At 41.7% G+C, this 23,844-nt stretch overlaps 1 protein-coding gene across 1 annotated transcript; it reads left to right on the forward strand.

The window, feature by feature from the left end:
* Positions 1-671: 671 nt before the first annotated feature.
* Positions 672-23,844, forward strand: LOC311056767 (extracellular calcium-sensing receptor-like; the record flags this gene model as incomplete). Its single annotated transcript, XM_084073573.1, has 11 exons — positions 672-707; positions 11,109-11,168; positions 12,099-12,229; positions 12,487-12,778; positions 14,695-14,781; positions 15,052-15,321; positions 16,723-16,929; positions 18,720-18,995; positions 22,399-22,623; positions 22,717-22,840; positions 22,931-23,844. The coding sequence occupies 11 exons, from the start codon at positions 672-674 to the stop codon at positions 23,842-23,844; spliced, it is 2,622 nt and encodes an 873-aa protein (XP_083929699.1).

A 23,844-nucleotide genomic window follows, 5' to 3' on the forward strand; every position in this document is an offset into this window, starting at 1 on the left:
TTTTAGCGCAGCTACAGCCGTAGCATAAGTAGCACCTGTGTCAGGAACACCGTAGAAAATCCTTTGGCCTTCTGCGCCTAGGCAATGGAATAGAGTAGCACGCTTACGTTTGTCCAGCCAGGCGTCCCCTTCTACATGAATGACAAGCATGTAATTGTCGAAAATCTTCATCCAATTATCGAATGGCAGGGCAGGAATAGTGCTGGTAGATGTATAGCAGAAGATACAGCCATCCTCGTTGCCAAATATGTTGTATTTTCGTACAGAATAAAGCACACGTAGACAAGGCAGCTTCATCCATGTGTTCACAACTTTACTTCCTCTTTCTTATTCTTCATCAATACAATACACCTTTACTCATTAGAGCCCCCAAGTCTACATCACTGCAGTGGATCTTATTGTTCTTCCAGACCACACACAGTATGTCACACAAAGACTATCACTTACAACACCTTTAATATTGCACTGACGGTATAGAAACAGGGCCTTAGCATAGCAGCACATTCTGGTGAGACACATTGACAGCCAAGTGCTTAATAACTGTAACATACAGTATGTTGACAGAACAAGCCGTTAGAGATGGGCATTGACGCTTGCCGCCAGACACCTCACGTGACGTCTGGTGGGCAAAGCTCCTTGAGAAGCAGCCGTTCTTCAGGCGCTGGGACACAATGGCGTCCACTGTCACTGGGCACCTGGAGGGCACAGTAACTCTGCACCCCAGCTTGTTGATGGTCTGCCATGTCTTGCGACTGAAGTGGGTGAAGTCGACTCAACGATATCAGTGCACCTGGTCTGGTGGTTGACAGCCTGCCTCTGGAGTAGCGCTGCTGCAGTTTTAATTGTATTTTGGTCATCAGTTCAACCATGTAAACAATACACTCCATGTGTATAAAAAACATTCAAGAGTGTCCCAAATTTCCATGGTTACATCGGTTTGTCATGTTGTATTTCATCCTATCCTGTGTTTCCGAGGCGCCATGAACGCACCATCAGCCAAAAAAAAAAGAAAAGCCGGGTGGTCTCTGACATTCATCTGCGCAGCGCGGAGTGAACTCAATCTACATGCAGACTACAGACTACTATGCACAGCAGTGATTACAGATAGCCCCTTGGGTTAAATATGCAAGAGAAGCACCACTTAGTTTTATAAAATCCCTGTCCGTTTATCAGTTACTACGCTGAGTGATAATGATCCACAGCTGTATTGTTCTTCTTGCAGTCTCCGACGCAAGATCATTTTGTAATTAAAGAAAGCTTCTGCGCTGTATTAAAGGTAGGGTAAGTGATATTTTGGGGGATTTTTCTTTGTTTTTTGTTAAAAAGGTTAAAGTAGTATATTCTGATAGTAATCATTGCTACAGAGCGTTTGTTCGGTCACAGGGGTCTCTCCAGCTCTTTTGTAAACAGAATATTGTACATTTTAAGGTAGGTGACATTTTAAGCCAATCAGGAGAGAGCACTGAAAATGCATTTTCACATCGGGTGCCAAACACGGTCTGAACCGTGTGTTTACATAGTGGCGCTTCGGTGCCGAACAGTTTAGTCTTTTTGTTTTTTTTTGTTTTTCTCCGCGCGGGCGGGGCTAGAGCAGCTCTGGGAGCACCCATTGTAATCCTGCGAAGGAAGTGCCAGATCGCTCACCGGAAACAAAAAATGTTTTCCCATCCGCTTCCTGTCTATTTCCTACTTTGAAACGCCTATATCTTCGAATCTGTTTCCTGTGGGGAAAACCGGTCATGCGCGATGCGCGATCCCCCCCCGTTGTAACTCGCGAGGGAAATGTTATGGTTCCAGGCTGTAGCCAGGCTCATGGCACAACATGAATCGATGCTTTTTTTCGTGTGGATTTGCTCGTCGCGGAGTCTACAGATTTAAACAGTAAAGCGCAGTCAATGGGGAGAATGCTGGCACCCAACGTAAGTTGTTATGAAAAAACGCTGGCACCCGATGTGTTAATAATGGATGCAACTCATTGTGGGCTTGTAGGTCTGCTATGTTTTTAAAACATTATGGCTAAAAATGGCATAATCCTGGATTATATTCATATAATATAATAACACAGGTCTTCGTTGCCAGGTTCTGGGAGAGAAACAAGCAACCAGCGTTAGCTCGTTCTGCATTAGCGTTAGCTCGTCGGTGACTTTCAGTGCCTGTTAGGGTATCATGAGACTCCACAAGAGTAGTAGGAGAAAAAAAAAACAGACTTTGCATTTGTTAAAATAGGCGAATTTCTGCTTTCCACGGGCTCCCATTATGCCAACGGAGGGGGTCGTTAGACGGGACGAAGGGGACTCTCTGGGAATAACTCAACGACCCTTTCAATGTTGGTGAGTGATTAGCGACACATCAAAGATAACACTTAAAATGTCCGGATGTGCTTTCTTTGGGTTTTTTCACAAATGTGTTTGCTTTAAGTCGAAATACATAATTCATTGCCTAGTTTGCATATTTGCTCTGCAAATCTAATCTAAAAACTTCATTCTATATACAAATAAGATTCATTTGATCAAGTGTAAACGTTCTGTGGCCTAAACACATAATTCTGTCTGCCTATTGCCCAATTATCCACACAAATGTATTATACAACTACATCCGCCCATGTGTCAAATATGCTAAATATCTAATTAATTATGCACAATACAAAAATGTACATGGCAAAAATGGATTCTACAGGAAAATACACATAAAAATCAACTGAGAAAAGTTTGGTAAACCCTTTTATCAAATTGTTATAGGGTTTTCCCTGTTATTTTTGCCCATCTGGCAAATATGCTAATTATCTAATTAATTATGCACAATACAAAAATGTATACAGCAGAAATGGATTCTACGGGAAAAAACACATAAGAATCAACTGAGAAAAGTTTGGTACACCCTTTTATCGAATTGTTATAGGTTTTGCCCAGTCTATATGTAGAAAGTGAACTTTCCCAACACTGCTAATAAGCTTATTCTGCCTACCCTTTCCATATACATGACACACATGACAAATCTTTGTTTTCCCTTTTTTGGCTTCATAATCCATAATATATTATATTATAATCATATTAATAATACATGATCATAATACATATTTATACTTATTTATCATCTTGTTTTTAAAAAACAAATTGAACACACAGATCGAAATACACATCCTTAATTCCTTTTCACAGCAATTCCACAAACCTACCCCTTGCACATATACACAATTTTGTTTGGTATTTGTTCTTGCCTGTGTTTTTTCAAACATACCTGTATTCCTAAATTCATATTGATTTTAAACAGCTTCTGAAGACCGTATGGAATATTTTTTTCATATAATTCAAAATGTCAGAAGATCTAAAGGTCAGAGGTCATAGGACAAAGTGACACATTTAGTTCCTTATGAGGAGACGCATGTGTATTGAAGTTTCATGGCTGGGTGTCAAACGGTTCATAAGCTATGCCTGTTCAAAGTTTGCATTTTTCAGTTGATTGCTATAGTGCCACCCTTTGGCCAGTGGTTGTGAGTTTGTGTCTTCAGTATTTGGCATAGCCTCTACCATATTGCTGAGTTTTGCTAAAAACGACTGCACGGTCAAGTCAGACATGCAAAAAGTGGCGGAATAATAATAAAACTAACAGAAACAATAGGGGTCCTACGCACTACGTGCTTGGCCCCCTAATAATACATTTAGTAAAATAGATGCTCTACAAGCTAGATAGAGGGATAACCCAAAAACATAATGCCTTCGGCCCCGGCTGTCCTCCGGCAGAGGCGCGACATACTAAAGCCTATACCACTTGTGCTATAACCACGCCCCATTTCTGTGGCCAACGCGGAAGTGCCTCTGCCTACAACAACTGCGGCCTATATTTTGGGCCGATGCATTTTTGGACCACGACGGAGGTGCGCAGTCTCAAGCGAACGTGAGCCACGTGAGGCACCACGGAGCGAGCTAAAGTGAGTGAGTTGCCGTGCCGAACGTTGCGAAGTTCGCTTGAGCCTACTCAGCGCTGTTCGAGTTATGTACCGATAGGGACAGAATAGTAAATCATGTTTTGGCGATAGCGTTTGCCCCAACTGCCACTCAAAGTGGCTACTGGCCAATGCATCCTTGCACAAGCATATTGGCCAAACACAGCGCGTCCCTGCACAAGTGGTATAGTTTTTGGGATCAAGTGGCAGAGGCATAGCAATATAGTGAGTGGACAATTTGTGAATTATTAACATTACATTTTGTATTTTATTCATTATTATTTTTATTTGTATTGTATTGTTTTGCTTTGCTATGGTGTCACCTCTTGTGTCCCCTAGAGGAGCAGGTTGTTTGCAAGCTCCAGCACCTGGAAAATTACCAGTGAGTCACGCTGTGACCCCGGACTAGCCTGATTGTTTTAACATCATTAAACTGATGCAATAGTGTAACTCCCTGACTCCAGAGAGTAAATGTCATGCCCTGACCTGCCAATTTACACTTTACCCTGATTAGACTCACACGTCAGGTCACTCAGGGCTTTGCTCAGCTGGAGACTGATGCAATCTCACAGCTTTCACTGCTAAAACTGTGTGGAAACAATTAGAGCGTGAAAAAAAAAGAAGCCATCACAGAACCGATCCAAAGTCTTTAGGGCAGTCCTTCATATTGGGGAAGTGACATGATTTGGTTTACAGAGCAGTGGGCGTACTTTTGTTATCGGCCCTGGCAACGGCAGACATTACCCAGGTGTGTTACTACTGAAACTCGAGCTGGGTAAACAAAGGCAGGTGTGTGTGTGTTTCCCAGTGATGTAATCTGGGCCAGGGGTGATGAAATAGTGGCTCAACAGGTGCGATGTTTGGAAGATCATTAATTTTCAGGTTCTAATCACAGAGGAATGAGTCACCAGAGATATTTTCAAAACATGCTCAAATTAATTAAAACTCGCTTAGGGTGCATTCGGAAATTGCGCACTGGAGCGCACTCACCTATTAGTTTGTATTGGCCAGTCCGCTCAGTGCTGTATTTCCGAACGCACCTTTAGATGAGGATCTGTGTGTGTGTGTGTGTGTGTGTGTGTGTGTGTGTGTGTGTGTGTGTGTGTGTGTGTGTGTGTGTGTGAGTGTGTGTGTGTGTGTGTGTGTGTGTGTGTGTGTGTGTGTGTGTGTGTGTGTGTGTCACATACACACCATATGGCACATGAAACTCATGGCAAACTAGAAAAAGTGCTCCTCGGAGCACAGGTCTCCTTCAGGCCAGGTAGGTTATTGTGGGGCAGCAATGTTCGGAATTCGCCAATCAGGATAGAATATGAAAAATCGGATGGAACCATCTTGATCACTTGACTATAGAGACAATGGGTACCGATTTGCATGATGTTTGAATTTGTAGGAGTAATATAAAAAAGAAAAGTGTTGCAAAATCGGCCTCCTGGTGGCGCTATAATAGGGCTATGTTAAATGGGTGGCATTTGTTCTTCAACGTAGTGCGAATGTGTGTGCAAAGTGTCAACGCAATCGGACGCTGCATTCATGATTTGTGGCATTTTGTTCAAAACGGGCCACTCCTGGAAACTTTAGATGTCAATGTTAGCCAATCAGGATGGAATATGAAAAATTAAACAGATCCATCTTGATCACATGACTATAGAGATCATGTGTACCGATTTGCGTGAAATTTGTATACATTCTGAAGGCTTAATATCAAAAAATGTGTTTTACATAAGTCCTGGTGGCGCAATGAAAGGCAAATGTGAAAAATGCAGGGCAATTGTTTTTCCTTGGCCTCTAGGGAGTGTGCGTGCAAAGTTTCACGCAGATCGGTGCAGTTATAGTTAAAAACACAAATCTGCCTTTTATAGCGCCACCATGAGGCTGATTTGAAAATGTTCAAGTGGCATTTCTTCCTCGGCCTAGTGGGAATGTACGTGTGAAATCTCTAGGCAATCGCAAGCTGCGTTCATGATTTGAGCCATTTTGTTGAAAACGGAGCAATCCTGCAAACTTTGGAAGCCAACCTTAGCCAATCGGGATGGAATATGGGAAATTGGACAGATCCGTGTTGATCACATGACTATAGAGATACTGTGTACTGATTTGTGTGATGTTTGGATAAAATCTGTAGGAGTACTGTCAAAAAATGGGTTTTGCAAAAAGCAGCCTCCTGGTGGCGCTATAACAGGCCCATTTGAAAATTTGGGGCAGAGGTTCTGCTCTGGCATTCAGGGAGTGTGTGTGCACAGTTTTGCTGCGATCAAGCCAACGGTGCCAGAGATTAGCTGTACACAGAATGACGGACGGACGGACACACGGACAGACGGACAGGGGGTAAAACATACTCTCTCGCCATGGCCTTTCGGCCTGGCGGAGACAATTAAACCCAACAAACATTCTCTTGGACATACCAAGTAAGTAATACACATAGTAAAAACATACAGTAATTACAACGCAGTCCGGAACACTACACAGCCCTCCACCTGTTGTACTGTAGCCACCCAAGATGTCCTACTGTCCCCAGTAACCCACTGTCCCCAGTAACCCACTCACCCAACACAAACCATGAGGATGTACTGTAGGCCAGGGGTGAGGCAACTTTGATGATGGAGAGGGCCACTATATTTCCACACTCACCCCAGAGGGACACATTGCATATACTTTTGGGCCATCTATGTCACACAATAGTAGCAAAAATAGCTGATTTTTGAATTGGAATCCTGAATTTGTTTTTGCTATTTTTGAATTGGAATCCTGAAAAGTAAAATTTTTATTTAATTTCAAATGCATTTAGTTATACTTATGTTAACTTTATGAACTTAAATACAAATACAAATACAGTGGACATAAAAAAGATTGTAGAATTTATTATTCTAGTCATTTAAGCTACTATTATAGACTGAAGTAATTAAAGCGGTGATGTTTGGAATTGTAACAGCTGAAATCAATAATATATCAGTATTCCGTAATTAAGCTGCGGGCCACATTAAATGGGTAGACCACTCATTTTCAACATTGAACTAAGTCTGCTGTTGTGTGGAAAAAAGAAAAAAGTCCCCCCCCCCCCCCTTCTGTGTTGCCTCCCAGGTAAAAAAATAGCATACTAAAAGTATATTTTTGATGAATGTGTTAAAGTATATTTTTAGTATGGATGTACTATTTTGGTCGAACTAAATTGAGTTAAGTGTACTCAAGTACTATTAAATTACTACTTAAGGCATGCTTGAGTATACTAAAAGTGCAATTTGTGTGCTAAATTCGTACAACTTTTTACAAACTTTAAGTATACTTAGTACAGTAGTGAAAAGTATACCCACGAGCAGTCAAAATGCACTTTTAGTGCAATTATATTATATTATTAGTGTGTTGTAAATCTACTTTAAATGGGATTACAGTACATTATCAGTAGTATAAAAGTGTATTATTAAAACACTTTTATCATATTAATAATACTTTTCAAATGTACTTTTTAACTGTCCGATTTAGTTTATTTAAAATGTATTAAAGTATATTTTTAGTATGGATGTACTATTTTGGCCGTCTTAAATTGAACTTAAGTGTACTCAAGTACTAATAAATTACTACTTAAGGTATGCTTGAGTATACTAAAAGTGCAAATTGTGTGCTAAATTGATACAACTTTTTACAAACTTTAAGTATACTTAGTACAGTAGTGAAAAGTATACCCACGAGCGGTCTAAATGCACTTTTAGTGCAATTATATTATATCATTAGTGTGCTGTAAATCTACTTTAAATGGGATTACAGTACATTATCAGTAGTGTAAAAGTGTATTATTAAAACACTTTTATCATATTAATAATACTTTTCAAATGTACTTTTTAAGTGTCCCATTTAGTTTATTTAAAATGTATTAAAGTATATTTTAGTATGGATGTACGATTTTGTGACAAGTGACAAGATGGTGACAAAAACGGAACAGTTGATTATGTCATAATCACATGACTGCAAATTTGAAAGGCAGAGCCAATGGCTCTGCTGAAAGGGAACCCTGTGACTCTGACCAATCACGGGGGAGCCAGTGCAGCATGCAGTCTCAGGATTGCAGGACTTCTAATGTATTTAAATGATTCTACAAATTAATAAAGCATATTAATAGTATATTAAAAATGATTTGCAAATAATCATACTTTTAAAGTACACTAAAGCTCATTTTAAAATGACCTTACATTAACATAAGCATACTTAAGTACATTTCTAACTGAGTAACATTATAGTACACTTTCATAAAGCATACTTACATTATGTTACACAAGGCATGAAAATAAGTGTACTTTTCATAAGTGCACTAAATTAACACTATAGGTATTTGCAATTTGGTATATTTTTTAAAAGTGCACTAAAATAGTGTAGTTATTTTGTAGTGTATTTCTCTCTAAAATCCTTGAGAAAGCAGTCGCCAAGCAGTTATGTGACTTTTTACATAACAACAAGCTATTTGAAGCTTTTCAGTCAGGATTCAGAGCACACCATAGCACTGAGACGGCATTGGTGAAGGTCACAAATGACCTCCTGATTGCATCCGATAATAACCTTCTCTCTGTACTGGTTCTGTTGGACCTCAGTGCTGCATTTGATACTATTGATCACCATATTTTGTTGCAGAGACTTGAGCATCTGGTTGGCATTAAGGGTGCTGCATTGAACTGGTTTGAGTCCTAACTGTCTGACAGATTTCAATTTGTAAACGTTAACGATACACCTTCACTACGCAAAAAGGTTAAATACGGAGTCCCACAAGGCTCTGTACTTGGACCATTACTATTTACTCTATATATGCTTCCTTTAGGTGAGATAATTAGGAAACACTCTATACATTTCCACTGCTATGCAGATGATACACAATTATATCTATCAATGAAGCCAGATGAAACAGATCAACTGGCTAAACTTCAAGCATGTCTTATAGACATCAAGAGTTGGATGACCCGTAATTACCTACTCCTCAACTCGGACAAAACTGAAGTTATTATACTTGGCCCTAAGCACCTCAGAGATAAATTAGCCAATGAGAATTTTACCCTAGATGGTATTACCCTTGACCTCCAGGGCCACTGTAAAGAATCTGGGAGTCACGTTTGACCAAGACATGTCCTTTCAGTCCCACATAAAACAAATTTCAAGAAATGCCTTTTTTCACCTGCGTAATATTGCAAAAGTTAGGCACATTCTGTCCCAAAATGATGCAGAAAAACTTGTCCACGCATTTGTTACTTCTAGGCTGGACTATTGCAACGCTTTACTATCAGGCTGCCTAGGTAAGTCCCTAAATAGCCTGCAGCTTGTCCAGAATGCCGCTGCGCGCATACTGACAGGAACCAGAAGAAGAGATCATATCACTCCTTCATTGGCCTCTTTGCACTGGCTCCCGGTTAAATACAGAATCGAGTTTAAAGTTCTCCTCCTCACATACAAGGCTCTCAATGGACAGGCACCAGTATATCTCAAAGAACTCATCGAGCCCTATAAACCAACCAGAACACCACTGCGCCCACAGTATGAAAAAATGCTTACGGCTCCAGGAAACCCCAAAAAAGTTAGAACAGGAGGCAGAGCATTTAAGTTTCAGGCACCTCAGCTGTGGAACCTTCTCCCAGTCTCAGTCCGTGAAGCAGACACACTCTGTATATTTAAGACTAGACTAGTATATTTAAGACCTTTCTCTATGATAAAGCCTATAGCCAAAGTGTATAGACTCAGTCACCCTATAGTTATCCTCTCTCCCCTCCCCTGCCCACCGCCCCCCCCCCCCCCACCCCCCCCCTTCTCCTCTCGTCCTCTCTCTTCTCGTCCTCCCTTTGGTTGTGTGGGTTTGTGTCCCAATGGTACAATGGTACAATCGTAATTAACCCTGTACGGATTCACGCTCTAGTAAGGCCTGCCACTAATTCTACAACCTGCGGCTCAAGACTGTGACTGCGGACAGGGCCTCTCCAGCACGACCGTGGATTTCTACTACACTGCACTATAATGTACTCTTCGTAAGTACACTGGCATACAACTTTTAATATACTTACATTAAAGTACACTTCTTTTTAGTATATTAAAATACATTTGCAATGGAGTGCAATTATAGTACACTTACATAATATTAGACTAACAGTGTATTACAAATGACTTTACTATAAATACACTTTTCTTAAGTACACTAAAAGTACACTATTAAGCAGTTTCAATTTAGTGTACTTTAAAAAAGTGTGCTTTCATTTAATTGCAAATATACTTTGCATAAAGTACACTTTGGATAAGTACATTAAAAATACATTTCAAGTATTCCATAATTAGTATATTCATTTTTAGTACATTGAAGTTGAACTTAATTAATTTTTTTAAGTATACTTTGTATAAGTTTATTTTTAATATGCTTTTAATTAAGTACAAAAATCCAAAGTATACTTTTAATAATATTAGTACACTTATTTTATATTTTTCATATACTAAAGTATACTACTTTTTTACCTGGGCTAGAAAAGGATAATTGATTGAGGTCATGTGATCGGTGACATACGCAGGGTGTACTTTTGGCTCCGCCCCCTCAGCCAAAAATACACCCTGATTAATGCAGTTCTATCAACCTCATAGACACATGAAAAACTGAAAAAGTGCAAAACCATGGCACCACCTGTTTAAGTTACTAGTTACTCTTCAGATATAAATTATATTATAAAACATATTTTAAAAACATACATGCAGACATTTAAAACATACATTAACCACTTTAGCCCTATTTTATACACAGGCTATTTCAAACATTTTAGAACTTTTACTCAAGTCAATTTTGAATTTGTGACTTTTACTTTTAACAGTACTTCTACATTGCAGTGTTGATACTTTTACTGAAGTACAACATTTGAGTATTTGTTCCACCACTGGTTCTTCAGGGTCATACAGTCAACCAGCACTTCTACCAGCAGGTCCTCGGTTGCCTCCATGACCAGGTTTGGCACAGTAGGCGGGCTCTGTGGAGAGACAAGTCATGGCTGCTCCATCACGACAACACGCCCGCACACACCGCGCTCACTGCAAGCTATGTCCCTTGGTATCCGAGTCGTACTGGAAGGGTTAGGTTTAGGGTTAACCCATAAACCCTAACCCAACTTAACCAGGAATTTCAAATTGATTCTTTGCTCCATGTTTGCGCCACGTCTAGTTGTGTGACGGAAGGCCACAGCAGCGTAAATACACAACAGTCCAGGAGCAGAAGCACAGAGTGAGAGATATATACAATATTATAGCAGAATAGTGGTGAGATGTCGTGCAACACAGTGACAATTTGCGGTTACTCAATAGGCTCTATGCACAGCAGCCATATTGGAAAGAAAATGGTCATCTTCCAGGGTACCAATGATACTAATTAAGGCTCTGTTCCATTTAGTGTAATAGACCCCCAAATGGAACCAAATGGACCTCTCAGAGTTACACACCCGTAAGAGGCCATTTGAAACCCCTTCAAGGAACCATGAGGGTCCCTTGACCACACTTTGAGACCCACTGGTGTAGCAGAGTGTTTCCAGTGAGCTAACGTGCACAATATCAGCACCGGGCACCCTGACTCTGTTTGACCAGAATGGAACATTAGTATCATTGGTAACAACTGTGAAGGAAGTAAGGAAGAGACCCAATTTCTTTCCAATATGGCTGCTGTGCATAGAGCCGATTAGTATTGAGTCATGAGCGTGGCTATCACACAGTCCTGTTACTTTTCTTACACACCTGTATATAGTTTTCTAAAATCCATAATACATTCCATGACCTACAGTGGCTGAGTAGTTACCAATGTAGCCCTGGTGAGATTGTGTCATTGATACATTACAAGACATACAATGTCCACACATTATTTTGATATGAAAAGCCATGTTAAGCCATTGTTAAGCCCGGCCCCTACTTCTGCCTCTGTCCAGATGGGTGCTGTGAAAGATTAAGTAATGTCATATGTTGTCACAGGGGGGCGACACAGCACTGTGTATAAGTATAAGGACAAACAATTTGGGAGAGGGGGGTTAGACAGAGGAGGACAGTCATGGGGGCTTCTCTAGACACACACCTGCTCTCATGCCTGCACTTGACCTTGATATTGTTCTCTTCATTCACTAATTTGTCTTCCTCACCTTCCTCACCTTCCTCTTCTTGTGAGTTACAGGCACAGTTTAATCTAAACAGAATCTACAAGGATGGGGACTTTGTTCTGGGCGGCTTGTTTGATATCTACCTCTCCTCTGTGTTCCCTGAGCTGTCTTTCACCTCCAAGCCACAGGACCCCACTTGCTACGGGTTAGTATCACAAATACAATAGCAAGCAAGCAAGCATTCATGGCCCTTGTTTTGATTTATGGTAACCAGTGGTGGAAAGTAACTAAGTGCATTTATTAAGTGCTGTACTTAATTACAATTATTTGAAGACTTTAGTTACTAGTTACTTTTCATATATAAATTATAATATTATAAAACGATGGCAACGCAGTACTTGATGGTGTATATTTCAACACAGATAAATATGCTCGGCTACAGTGCCATATGTTGTGTGTTAGTTTTCACATTGAAGGGTTCAGATGGGCCCAGACCATGGCTTTTGCAATCACTGAGATCAACGGAAACCCCGGCCTGCTGCCCAATGTGACTTTGGGATATAGTCTCTATAGTAACTGTTTCACTCTTGGAGTCGCCTTCCGTGCACCATTGTCATTGGTCAGTGGCAGAGAGGAGCGGGTTCAACTGGATGAGAGCTGCGTTGGCTCTCCTCCAGCGCTCGGATTCGTGGGTGATCACTCATCACACTCTATTGCCATCTCTAGTATATTAGGTTTGTACAGAGTGCCCCTGGTAAGTGTCCTACTTGAACCCACATTTACCCTCACCAATTTGATGTATAATTAATTGTGGTTATTTGGTTATTTACCAATATATGCTGCTATATATATAATATATGCTATATGCTGTACCAAGTGGACAGTATTTTTTTATAGCTTGAAAGAACATATTTACTTGCAGGCAGAGCCCCTTTAAGACCGGGAAAGCATCATCTATGTCATTTTAGATTTCTTTGGCTATTCAAAAATAGCAGATCTACAAGTGCTGCGCTATGAGCTCGTATAGATCTGTATTTTTGAAAAATCGTCAAAAGTTTAGCAACTCTTTGAATATATACAGTAGATATTTTAAAGCGAACTGAAGTCTTTGCTCCTGGGGGGTCCCTGGAACAACATGATATGGGGGGGTGGGGTCCGTGGCCAAATACGTATAATTTTGGGGGTCCTTGACATGAAAAAGTTTGAGAACCACTGTTATTATAGCATACGTTTTTTCAAAAAACTGTTAGGATCTTGAAGACATTTGTAGAATCCCCCAGAAGCAAAGATTCGAGTTACAAATATTCACTTGCAAAATATATATATATTCAAAGATTTGCACAAATGTTCACGATTAAAAGAAAAATAGCAGATCCGGTGCCGCGCTATGAGCTTGTAGATCTGCTATTTTTGAATATCCCAAAGAAATCTTAAAATGACACACAGATGCGTTCCCGGTCTTAATGGGTCAATGCAGCATGAAGCAGGTTTTCATAAGGTCAGAGTTGCGATGCATCTGTGTTAGAGCTTCGATTCATCCTGGACCTGAGAGTAGGATTCCTACGGCCCTGAGTCAGGCTGGTCTTGTGGTCACGTATCGTCGTTGTCAGGTGAAAACCTCATTTATCCAGAACCGTTCCTTTTTATTATAAATATATTTTTAAAACCATTAAGACCGGGAACGTATCTGTGTCATTTAAAGATTTCTTTAGCTATTCAAAAATAGCAGATCTACAAGCTCATAGCGCGGCACTCGGTGAGCTTTTTTTTTTAATCATGAAAATGTGTGCAAATCTTTGAATATATATACAGTATATATATATTTTTTTAAGCGAACATTTGTAACTTAATACTTTTCTTCTGGGGGATTCTATGTCTTCTAATGTCTTAAAAATCTCTTCTAAAAGGTTTCTTGAAAAAACCTATGTTGCTATAATATCAGTGGTTCTCAAACTTTTTCATGTCAAGGACCACCCAAAAAACATATGTAGCCTATTTGGCCACGGACCCCCATCTCAAAATATTTTGTTCCAGGGACCCCCCGGAAGCAAAGATTTGATTTAAAGATGTTTGCTTTAAATACATATATATATATTCAATGATTTGCACAAATATTCACGATTTTTCAAAAATAGCAGATCTACAATCTCATAGCTATGCGCTTGTAGATCTGCTATTTTTGAATAGCCAAAGAAATCTTGAAATGGCACATATGCGTTCCTGGTCTTAATGGGTTAAAACAATGAGAGTCTGCTATTTTCACTTTTGTGTGACACTCTTGTATTATGAAGCAGGACATTCATTTACAACAAAACAACAAAAAAAAGTAGAAATTGGAGATATGAGGTTTCTGCCTGACAGCAATGATATTTAATGTATTTTTATATAATTGGGGATTGTGAGTAAACTATTTGCTGTGATATCTAAAATTCAGAACATCAACAATTACACCTTTTCGGAACGGATGTGTCATTCAAATTTCTCTGCATTCCGCAAAGGCAGATTGTTTATTCCTTAGTCTTTTTTTTTGTATTATCAGCCAATCAAAGGTTATAATTAGACATCGTTGAGAGAGAGAGAGAGAGAGAGAGAGAGAGAGAGAGAGAGAGCAACACACGACAGCAACTATAATACAGTATATGTTTTTTCCCCCTTTTCTTCTTTTTACAGGTAAGCTACTACGCATTGTGCACCTGTCTGAGTGACCGCTATCAGTTCCCTTCCTTCTTTAGAACAATCCCAAATAATGCCTTCCAGGTGAACTTCTACAAACAATAGATGTGTTGGTATCAAGTAGTTCATGTTCCACACACACAAAACATTCCTCTAGTGAGTGCAATTGATATTGTGACTCCTCTCATTTGCCCGTGTATGTTAGCCTACTGCTGGAGCTGAAGGTCTCTGTTGACATCAAAAGAGAATGATTAAAACCTTTTCATTGTGAAATCTGTGTTGGAGATTCACTGATTTACCACTGTGTGAATAATCTAGCCTAAACACTTCTCCCTGCATTCTCTATCTCATCAGGTGGAAGCTATGCTCCAGATCATGAGACGGTTCCAGTGGACCTGGGCAGGATTGTTAATTAGTGATGACGCTTATGGCCACAATGCGGCCCGAATCTTCCAGTCTGAGCTGGCCCAGTCCGGTTCGGGTTGTCTGGCTTATTTGGAGGTTTTTCCCTGGGGCGATGACACGGTTGAACTTCAGAGGATTGTCACTGTGATGAAGAAATCCACGGCTCGTGTGGTCATTGTGTATCTATATGGGAACCATATTGTTAAACTCATGGAGGAGGTTGGGATCCATGTTCATTTAATGAATTTATAAGGAATCTGAAAAGAGTTATATATGAAGACATCCTTTCATATATATAAAAAAAACTAGGTTGCTATTCATTTGCAAGCATTTTTTTTAATGCAATGCAATTTAATCACTTTCTTAGGTTCACCAAACGAAATGCTCAGCAATTGTGTTTTTTAAAACTGTTCTCGTTTGCTTATGATTTGAGTACTTCTCTGCACAATAAGCAGATAATGACTCTATTCATACATCTCGTTACAACTAAATGATGTATTGTTATAATTGTATTATTGTCTACTACTATGACTACTAACCCTTATTATTATTATTAATTATTATTATTATTATTATTATTATTATTATTAGTAGTAGTAGTAGTAGTGGTATTATTATTATTATCGTCTCCGCCAGGCCGAAAGGCATGGCGAGAGAGTATGTTTTACCCCCTGTCTGTCCGTCCGTCCGTCTGTCTGTCCGTCTGTCCGTCCGTCCGTCCGTCTGTGGACAGCTAATCTCCCGCACCGTTGGCTTGATCGCAGCGAAACTGTGCGCACACACTCCCTGGATGCCAATTCAGAACCTATGCCCCAATTTTTTCACATGGCGCCACCAGGAGGCCGCTTTTTGCTAAACACATTTTTTCACAGTTTTCCTACAGATTCTGTCCAAACATCACGCAAATCGGTACACAGTATCTCTATAGTCATTAAACGAAACGGTTCTTTCAGATTTTTCATATTCCATCCTGATTGGCTAAAAATGGCTTCCAAAGTTTGCAGGACTGCTCCGTTTTGAACAAAATGCCGCAAATCATGAACGCAGCGTCCGATTGTGGTCAGACTTTGCACGCACATTCACACTATGTTGAGGAGCAAATGCTACCCTTTTAATATTTGCCTGTTATAGCGCCACCAGCAGGTCTAATTTAGCAAAACATTTTTTTTTAACAAAATGCCTCAAATCATGAATGCAGTGTCCGATTGCCGTGCAAGGCCTAAGAAGAAATGGCACCCTTTTCACATTGGCCTATTATAGCGCCAACAGGAGGCCACAATAACCTACCTGACCTGGCGGAGACCTGTGCTCCGAGGAGCACTTTTTCTAGTTATTATTATTATTATTATTATTACCCCTATCATTATTATTATGATTATGATTATTATTATTATTATTACTATTATTACCCTTATTATTATTATTATTATTATTATTATTATTAGTAGTAGTAGTAGTAGTAGTAGTAGTAGTATAGTAGAGTACTACTAAAATACAAAAAATGGGTATGCTTTCCGGGATTGAATGGGATAGTAATCCCATTCAATCCCGGAAAGCATACCCATTTTTTGAATGGGCTACAGGTGTAAATGGGTTATTGTTGTTCAACACAATCAACAGGTGGTGAGGCAGAATGTGACAGGTCTTCAGTGGATGGCTGACGTGGCCTGGGTAACAGATCCTAATCTCCAGACTCCTCACTTCATGCCATATCTTAGAGGTACGCTGGGCGTTGCCGTCCGTCGGGGAGAGATACCAGGCCTCAAGGACTTCTTGTTAAAAATACATCCTGAAAATGACCCTGATAGCAGCCATGAAAATACAATAGTGAGTCTTTTGTTTCGTTTCAAGGTTCGAGTCGTTCTTTATTGTCACTTCTCTTGTGCAGGTACATGAGAGTCAAACTTTGTTTTGTTCGGCTCCTTTGACATTGTAGCAGCATAGTAACTATTATAACGATAATATGACAAGCACACCTTTATACCATAGGATCTTCAAGGTTTTTTTTTCAGGCCAAGGAGTCTCAGAGAGAGATGAAGCAGGGACCCGCACTATTATGTATATCATATAAAATTGTGACATATTCAATGTTCTTTTTAAGCCTTGCATGCAACTTGATAAGAGGCTTTCAAAGCTCACCATATTTAGCTGATTGTCTCATCAATGTCTGTTGACAGATTTGAAACTAGGAATTATTCCACAGGTGTTTCAGGTTTTTTTTTTACCTTATATTGACGATCTGCGCAAAGCCACGGGAGCCGTGATGTGCATGTAAACAAAGCATGTCTTGGGGATGGGGGAGGGTCTCTAACTACGAGGACCCCTCGGGTCGCGGACCCTTGTCGTTGCTCTTTACAATTCCCTATTAAAAATGTATATTAAAATTGAACAATCTAAAAAAGAAAAAAAAGTTGGGATCTGTCTTGAAAGTATAAAAAAGACAAAATTGCACAGATATGGATATGTTGTAACAGATATGTTACAACATTGTTACAGCAGTCTTTAACACAAATAGCAATAGCTCGGTGACCATTGCTCTGCTCAGCACAATATAGGACAAAATGTTAAGGTCCCGGGGAAGGGCTGTCCGCACCGAGACATGGCCATCACCATCGATAATGCTGTGGTGACGTCAACTCGGACTGCGAAGAATCTGGGTGTGACCCTGGACGATCAACTGTCGTTCTCGGCAAACATAGCATCAGTGACACGATCCTGCAGATTCCTCCTCTACAACATCAGGAGGATTCGCCCCTTCCTCACGGAGAGGACAGCCCAGGTGCTAATCCAGGCTCTTGTCATCTCCCGCCTGGACTACTGCAATTCCCTCCTTGCAGGTGCTCCGGCATCTGCCATCAGACCTCTGGACCTTGTTCAGAAAGCTGCGGCTCGTCTGGTGTTCAACCGACCCAAGTTCTCCCTCACAACTATCCTTCTACGTTCTCTACACTGGCTCCCCGTAGCGGCTCGCATCCAGTTTAAAACCCTGGTGCTAGCCTATAGGGCAGTGAAAGGAACAGCTCCTTCTTACCTCCGGGCTATGGTCGATGCTTACACCCCTGCCCGACCACTTCGGTCGGCCACCTCGGGGCAACTGATTGCCTCGTCGCTCAAGGGTCCTTCTGGCCGATCTACACGGTCACAACAAAGTGAAGTATTGATTTGTAGAGCTTGTCCCAAAATAGCCGATCTACAAGCTCACAACAGGTCGCAGAGTGACACGTTGTGAGCTTGTAGATGATTGATTGATTGAAATTTTTATTGGGCAAAAGAATGTAAAACAACACAGTTACATTTATAATACTTTTGTCTAAAAGGAACTAATGCCACCCTTTCAACATTGCCCTAGTATAGCGCCACCAGGAGGCCGATTTACATATTTACTCCTACACATTTTTTCCAACATCACACAAATCACATCACACATTATTTCTATAGTCAAGTGATCAAGACGGATCCGTCCTATTTTTCATATTCCACCCTGATTGGCGCATTCCGAACATTGCTGACCCACACCTGACCTGGCGGAGACCTATGCTCCGAGGAGCACTTTTTCGAGTGTTTTATTATTCAAAAGGTATTTTATTTATGTTTAAGTCTTTATTGTGTTTCTACAGGTGAGGCATTTTTGGGAGAACACATTTCAGTGTAAATTTGCACCCCTTCCGTCCGAGTGGGTGGACGCTGGTGGAAGGGTGTGTACTGGACAAGAGAACCTGGGAACAGCTGAAACTACACTTTTGGATGTGTCTGATCTCAGGCTAGAGTATAATGTGTACAAGGCTGTGTATGCTCTGGCCCATGCCCTCCATGACATGTTGCAATGTGTGCCAGGAAGAGGGCCTTTCACTGGGCACAGCTGTGCCAGTTTGCAGACAATACAGCCATGGCAGGTGTGATATTAATACACAGTTTACTAATGTTTCTAGTTGGATTTGATTTAGAATAATACTTAATATGTAAGTATACAACCTTGACAAGTAGATACTGTATTTACACATAGATACCACATTGGCCACTGCTGTTCATTGGAGCGATGCATCAATGTGGCCGCCATATTGGTCGGGGCAAGCTGTGCCTGTGTATGTCTATTCATGCAGGAGGTCTCTGCACAATTAAAACATAACTCGCCGCTTTTTCAACCGGTTTTCAGGTGGTTTGGCTTGTTACAAATACCAGACCTATGCTATGATACAGGTACAGGTTAAATAAAACGTTTTGGTTTTCATACCAAACTACATTGTCTATCTTATTTTCCTTTTGAATCTATTATTTTTTTGTTACTTGTATTGTCCTGTCTTCTTATCCAGTCTGTTAGAAGTTTTCAGTCTGGAGTAGCAGCAGTCACGGGCCAGACTGTAGCCTTGGACTTGGGTGCAGCCGGGAGACCACACAAGATGAAGGCTTTTTTTGTATTCCAAGGGACTCTTAGCTTTCAACGACAAACGCTTCTGCCACCAGGATATGTTATTTCTTTCCACGAGATAAGGATTAGGAGGCAAGGATCCAGTGCCGGGAGGTGCCCAATCATGAAACAAGAAGAACACAGGAGTGTGTGTGTGTGTGTGTGTGTGTGTGTGTGTGTGTGTGTGTGTGTGTGTGTGTGTGTGTGTGTGTGTGTGTGTGTGTGTGTGTGTATATATATATATATATATATATATATATATATATATATATATATATATATATATATATATATATATATATATATATATATACATGTATATATATACATACATATATATATATATATATATATATATATATATATATATATATATATATATATATATATGTATATGTATATGTATATATACACATTCCATCAATCATTTTGAGGTGCCACATTGAGATTTACGAAAATATTAATATCAATTATTTTAAGCCTGGGGCGCCCGCTGGCCTAGCGGTCCAGGGGCTGTGCTATCCCAGATCTACGACGGCGTTGAGCGGCCCATCGCCTTTGCCTCTCGGGCTCTCAACTCAGCAGAACAAAAGTACTCGGTGGGGGAACTGGAGGCCTTAGCTTGCATCTGGACGAGCGAGTGTTGGCATATGTACTTGTATGGCCGGCCCTTCACACTGCGGATGGATCACCAGGCCCTCACGTCTCTGCTCACAACATCTGGCACAGGGCATAGACCACTCAGGATCCATCGCTGGTCGGAGCGGCAGTATAATTTCACCCTGCAGTTTATTCCAGAGAACGTAGAAGCAGACCTACTGTCACGGGCCACCCCCGGCCCTTCTCCAGATCCTGGTCCTGACTCCGCTGAGCAGGGCCTCATCCTAATGCTCCAGTCTACAGTCTCACTCCAAGAGCTCCAGACAGCCTCAGAACAGGACTCGGTGCTCTCCCAGTTCCGCACTTTTATCCGCTCGGGGTGGCCCACAAAGGTCCCAGACCCCTTTCACCGGATCAAGGACGAGCTGTCCTGCTGGAACGACGTCTGCATTGCCCGCGGGCTCTGCACCGTGGTGCCTGACTGCCTGCGACCACGTATACTGACCATGGCCCAAAAGGGTCATCTGGGCATTGTGAGGGTGAAGCAGCGCTGCATGACCTGGCGTGGTGACCTGGCATTGACAGGGACATTGAGGCAATAGTGAGGGACTATACCTTCTCAGTGGCACAACCGGGCCACCCGCCCCGCCGCCGCTGCAACCGCTGCAACCAGTGCAACCGATACAACCGATGCAACCGCTGCAACCGCTGCACTGGCCAGCCAAGCCCTGGGAGCACCTCCAGCTTGACATCTGTGGGGAGCTCCATGCAGTCCCACACCACCAGCGTTTCATGGTGGTGGTGTACGACCTTCATTCTAAATGGCCTGACGTGCCCTCCACTGGGTCGGTTACCCACATCCGTACAGCATTCTGCCACCCTGAGGCCAACGGGGGGGTGGAAAGATTTAACCAGACTGAAGAACGGCATCAGAGCTCACCTGGCAGATGGCTTCTCCTTCTCTACAGCTCTTCACCGCACGCTTCCGCATTACAGAGCCTCACAGCATTCCACTACCGGTTACTCCCCGGCATTCCTGATGTTGGGACGGGAGTTGCAGCTGCCTTTGGATCGGCTGAGGCCTTCCGTGGCGGTGTCACCTCCAGTTCGAGGGCGCAATAGGGTCCGCAACCGCCAACGTCAGATGAAGCCGAGTCCGCCGCCCTCACCCGGGCCACAAGCTGCAGTCTTTCTGGTCCATGCCCCATGCCCTTGACACCGCCTGCTGCCGCAGGTATGTGGGCTAACACTGACTTTGACTAGGTGATATGGACTTGCCCCACGGTGCCCCCTCGAGACCGGGCTCGACCGGATTACCTTAAGGACTATGTTACTGATTTCTGAATGCATAAGACATGGGGGTATTGTTCTGTCACTGGGGGATGGTTTTCTATGGGGGGGGGGATGTTGTGTATGAGTGTGCTGTTGGCTCCGGTCTGTGATACGTTTACGACACTGGTGGTGTACGACAGAAAGGTACATAAATTAATGCTGCCGTAAATGAGTACGTTGTTATTGTGCACTGGTTACCGGCTGCCGGCGTACGTGTTTCACACTGAGTAAAGACGGACATGTTTAAGCTCACCTCCCTAGTAGTGTGCGTTTATCTCCGGATATAACAGTTGGGTTTGATTGATTGATTGAATATTTTATTTGGCAAAAAATGTAAAACAGCACAGTTACATTTAAAGTACTTTGTCTAACAGGTCCGTTCATAAAAGTCCTTGCGGACTTGTTTCCAATGAGGGCCTTGGTATTCAATTCATAGACATATATAGTGGCACCACAGTTCGAATATCATTACAAAAAAAAACGAGTCAGGAGGTCTGCCTGTCTGTCTGTCTGTCTGTCTGTCTGTCTGTCTGTCTGTCTGTCTGTCTGTCTGTCTGTCTGTCTGTCTGTCTGTCTGTCTGTCTGTCTGTCTGTCTGTCTGTCTGACTGACTGTCTACTTATATACAACTTCTGCATATTTCGTGTGGCGCTATGGCAAGTTGTGCCTACCAATATGCCGGTGTGGACCAAAGTGGATCAATGTGGCATTTATGTGTATAATGTGGGGATGAAGTAGATGCATGTGTAGATGCTTTTTGAGACCCAGAGGCCCGCCCCCTTCCAGTTCCCAATGCACAGAAGTTTGGGACAAAATGTTATGTTGATATTGTGTTAGAAATACTGCAAGGGTGTAGTTAATACGTCAACAGTCCTGTCAATGTCACTATTGTGTATCTTGTATACAGTAGGTTCTTAAAAGTCTCTTGCTTTTCATAAGTTTGCTCATCAACATTTTTAGCTTGTGTATTACCTGGAAAAAGTCAACTTCACAACATCATTTGGAGATCAAGTATCATTTGATGAGAATGGTAATGCCATACCAATCTGTGATGTCTTGAGCTGGGTGTGGCTCCCTGATGGAAGCACAAATGTTCACAATGTAGGTGTGGTCAAGAAAACAGCCACAGGTGAAGAACTCATCCTTGATGAAGACAGAATCTTCTGGAGCTTTGAATCCACAAAGGTAACTTTGGCTTTCTAAAATAGCTAATACCGAGCTCATGATGTGAATGTAATTGAGTTTAGACCGGAATTGATCATTTACTTCCCTCTGTAGCCTCCTCGGTCAGTGTGCAGTGAGAGCTGTTCCCCTGGAACCCGTGTGGCCAGAAGAAAAGGAGAACCTGTCTGCTGCTTTGACTGCATTGCTTGCTCTGAGGGAGAGATCAGCAATAAGACTGGTGGGTCTAAATTATGTATGTAGGTGATTATCTTTAGGCTGACCTTTAATCTTCTCCTTTTTGTAACTTTAATCTTCTCCTGTTTGGTAGACTCTACAGAGTGCACCAGTTGTCCAGAGGACTTCTGGTCCAATCCCCAGCGTGACCACTGTGTCCCTAAGAGCATGGAGTTCCTCTCCTACCATGAGGCCCTGGGTATCTCCTTGACAATCATCTCATTGCTAGGTACAGTTATCTGTGCCATTGTCCTGGGAATCTTCATCTATCATCGAAGCACACCCATGGTACGCGCCAACAACTCAGAACTCAGCTTCCTTCTCTTGTTGTCACTCAAACTATGTTTCTTGTGCTCACTTCTGTTCATTGGACGTCCCAGGCTCTGGACTTGTCAGCTGAGGCATGCAGCATTTGGGATTAGCTTTGTGCTGTGTGTGTCGTGTATCCTGGTAAAGACTATGGTGGTGCTGGCTGTGTTCAAGGCCTCCAAGCCTGGGGGTGCAGATATTATGAAGTATTTTGGTGCTATGCAGCAGAGAGGAACAGTTCTGGTTCTTACTTGTGTCCAGGCGACAATCTGCACAGCCTGGCTCGTGTCTGCCTCACCAACTCCTCATAAAAACACACAATACCACAGTGATAAGATAGTCTATGAGTGTGCGGTGGGATCAACAGTTGGTTTTGCGGTGTTGTTAGGTTATATTGGGTTACTGGCACTCATAAGCTTCCTACTAGCATTTATGGCAAGGAATCTTCCAGGCAACTTCAACGAAGCCAAGTTAATCACTTTCAGCATGTTGATCTTCTGTGCCGTGTGGATAGCCTTCATCCCAGCATATATCAGCTCTCCAGGCAAATATGCAGATGTAGTGGAGGTATTTGCTATTTTAGCATCTAGTTTTGGCCTTTTGGTGGCACTGTTTGGACCAAAGTGTTATATCATCCTTTTGAAACCTGAGAAAAACACTAAGAAATCCATCATGGGTCGAGGTGCCACCAAGACGTAG

This window comes from Gymnoscopelus microlampas (assembly GCF_963454915.1).
Source record: "Gymnoscopelus microlampas genome assembly, chromosome: 12".
In the NCBI taxonomy this organism is placed as follows: domain Eukaryota; kingdom Metazoa; phylum Chordata; class Actinopteri; order Myctophiformes; family Myctophidae; genus Gymnoscopelus; species Gymnoscopelus microlampas.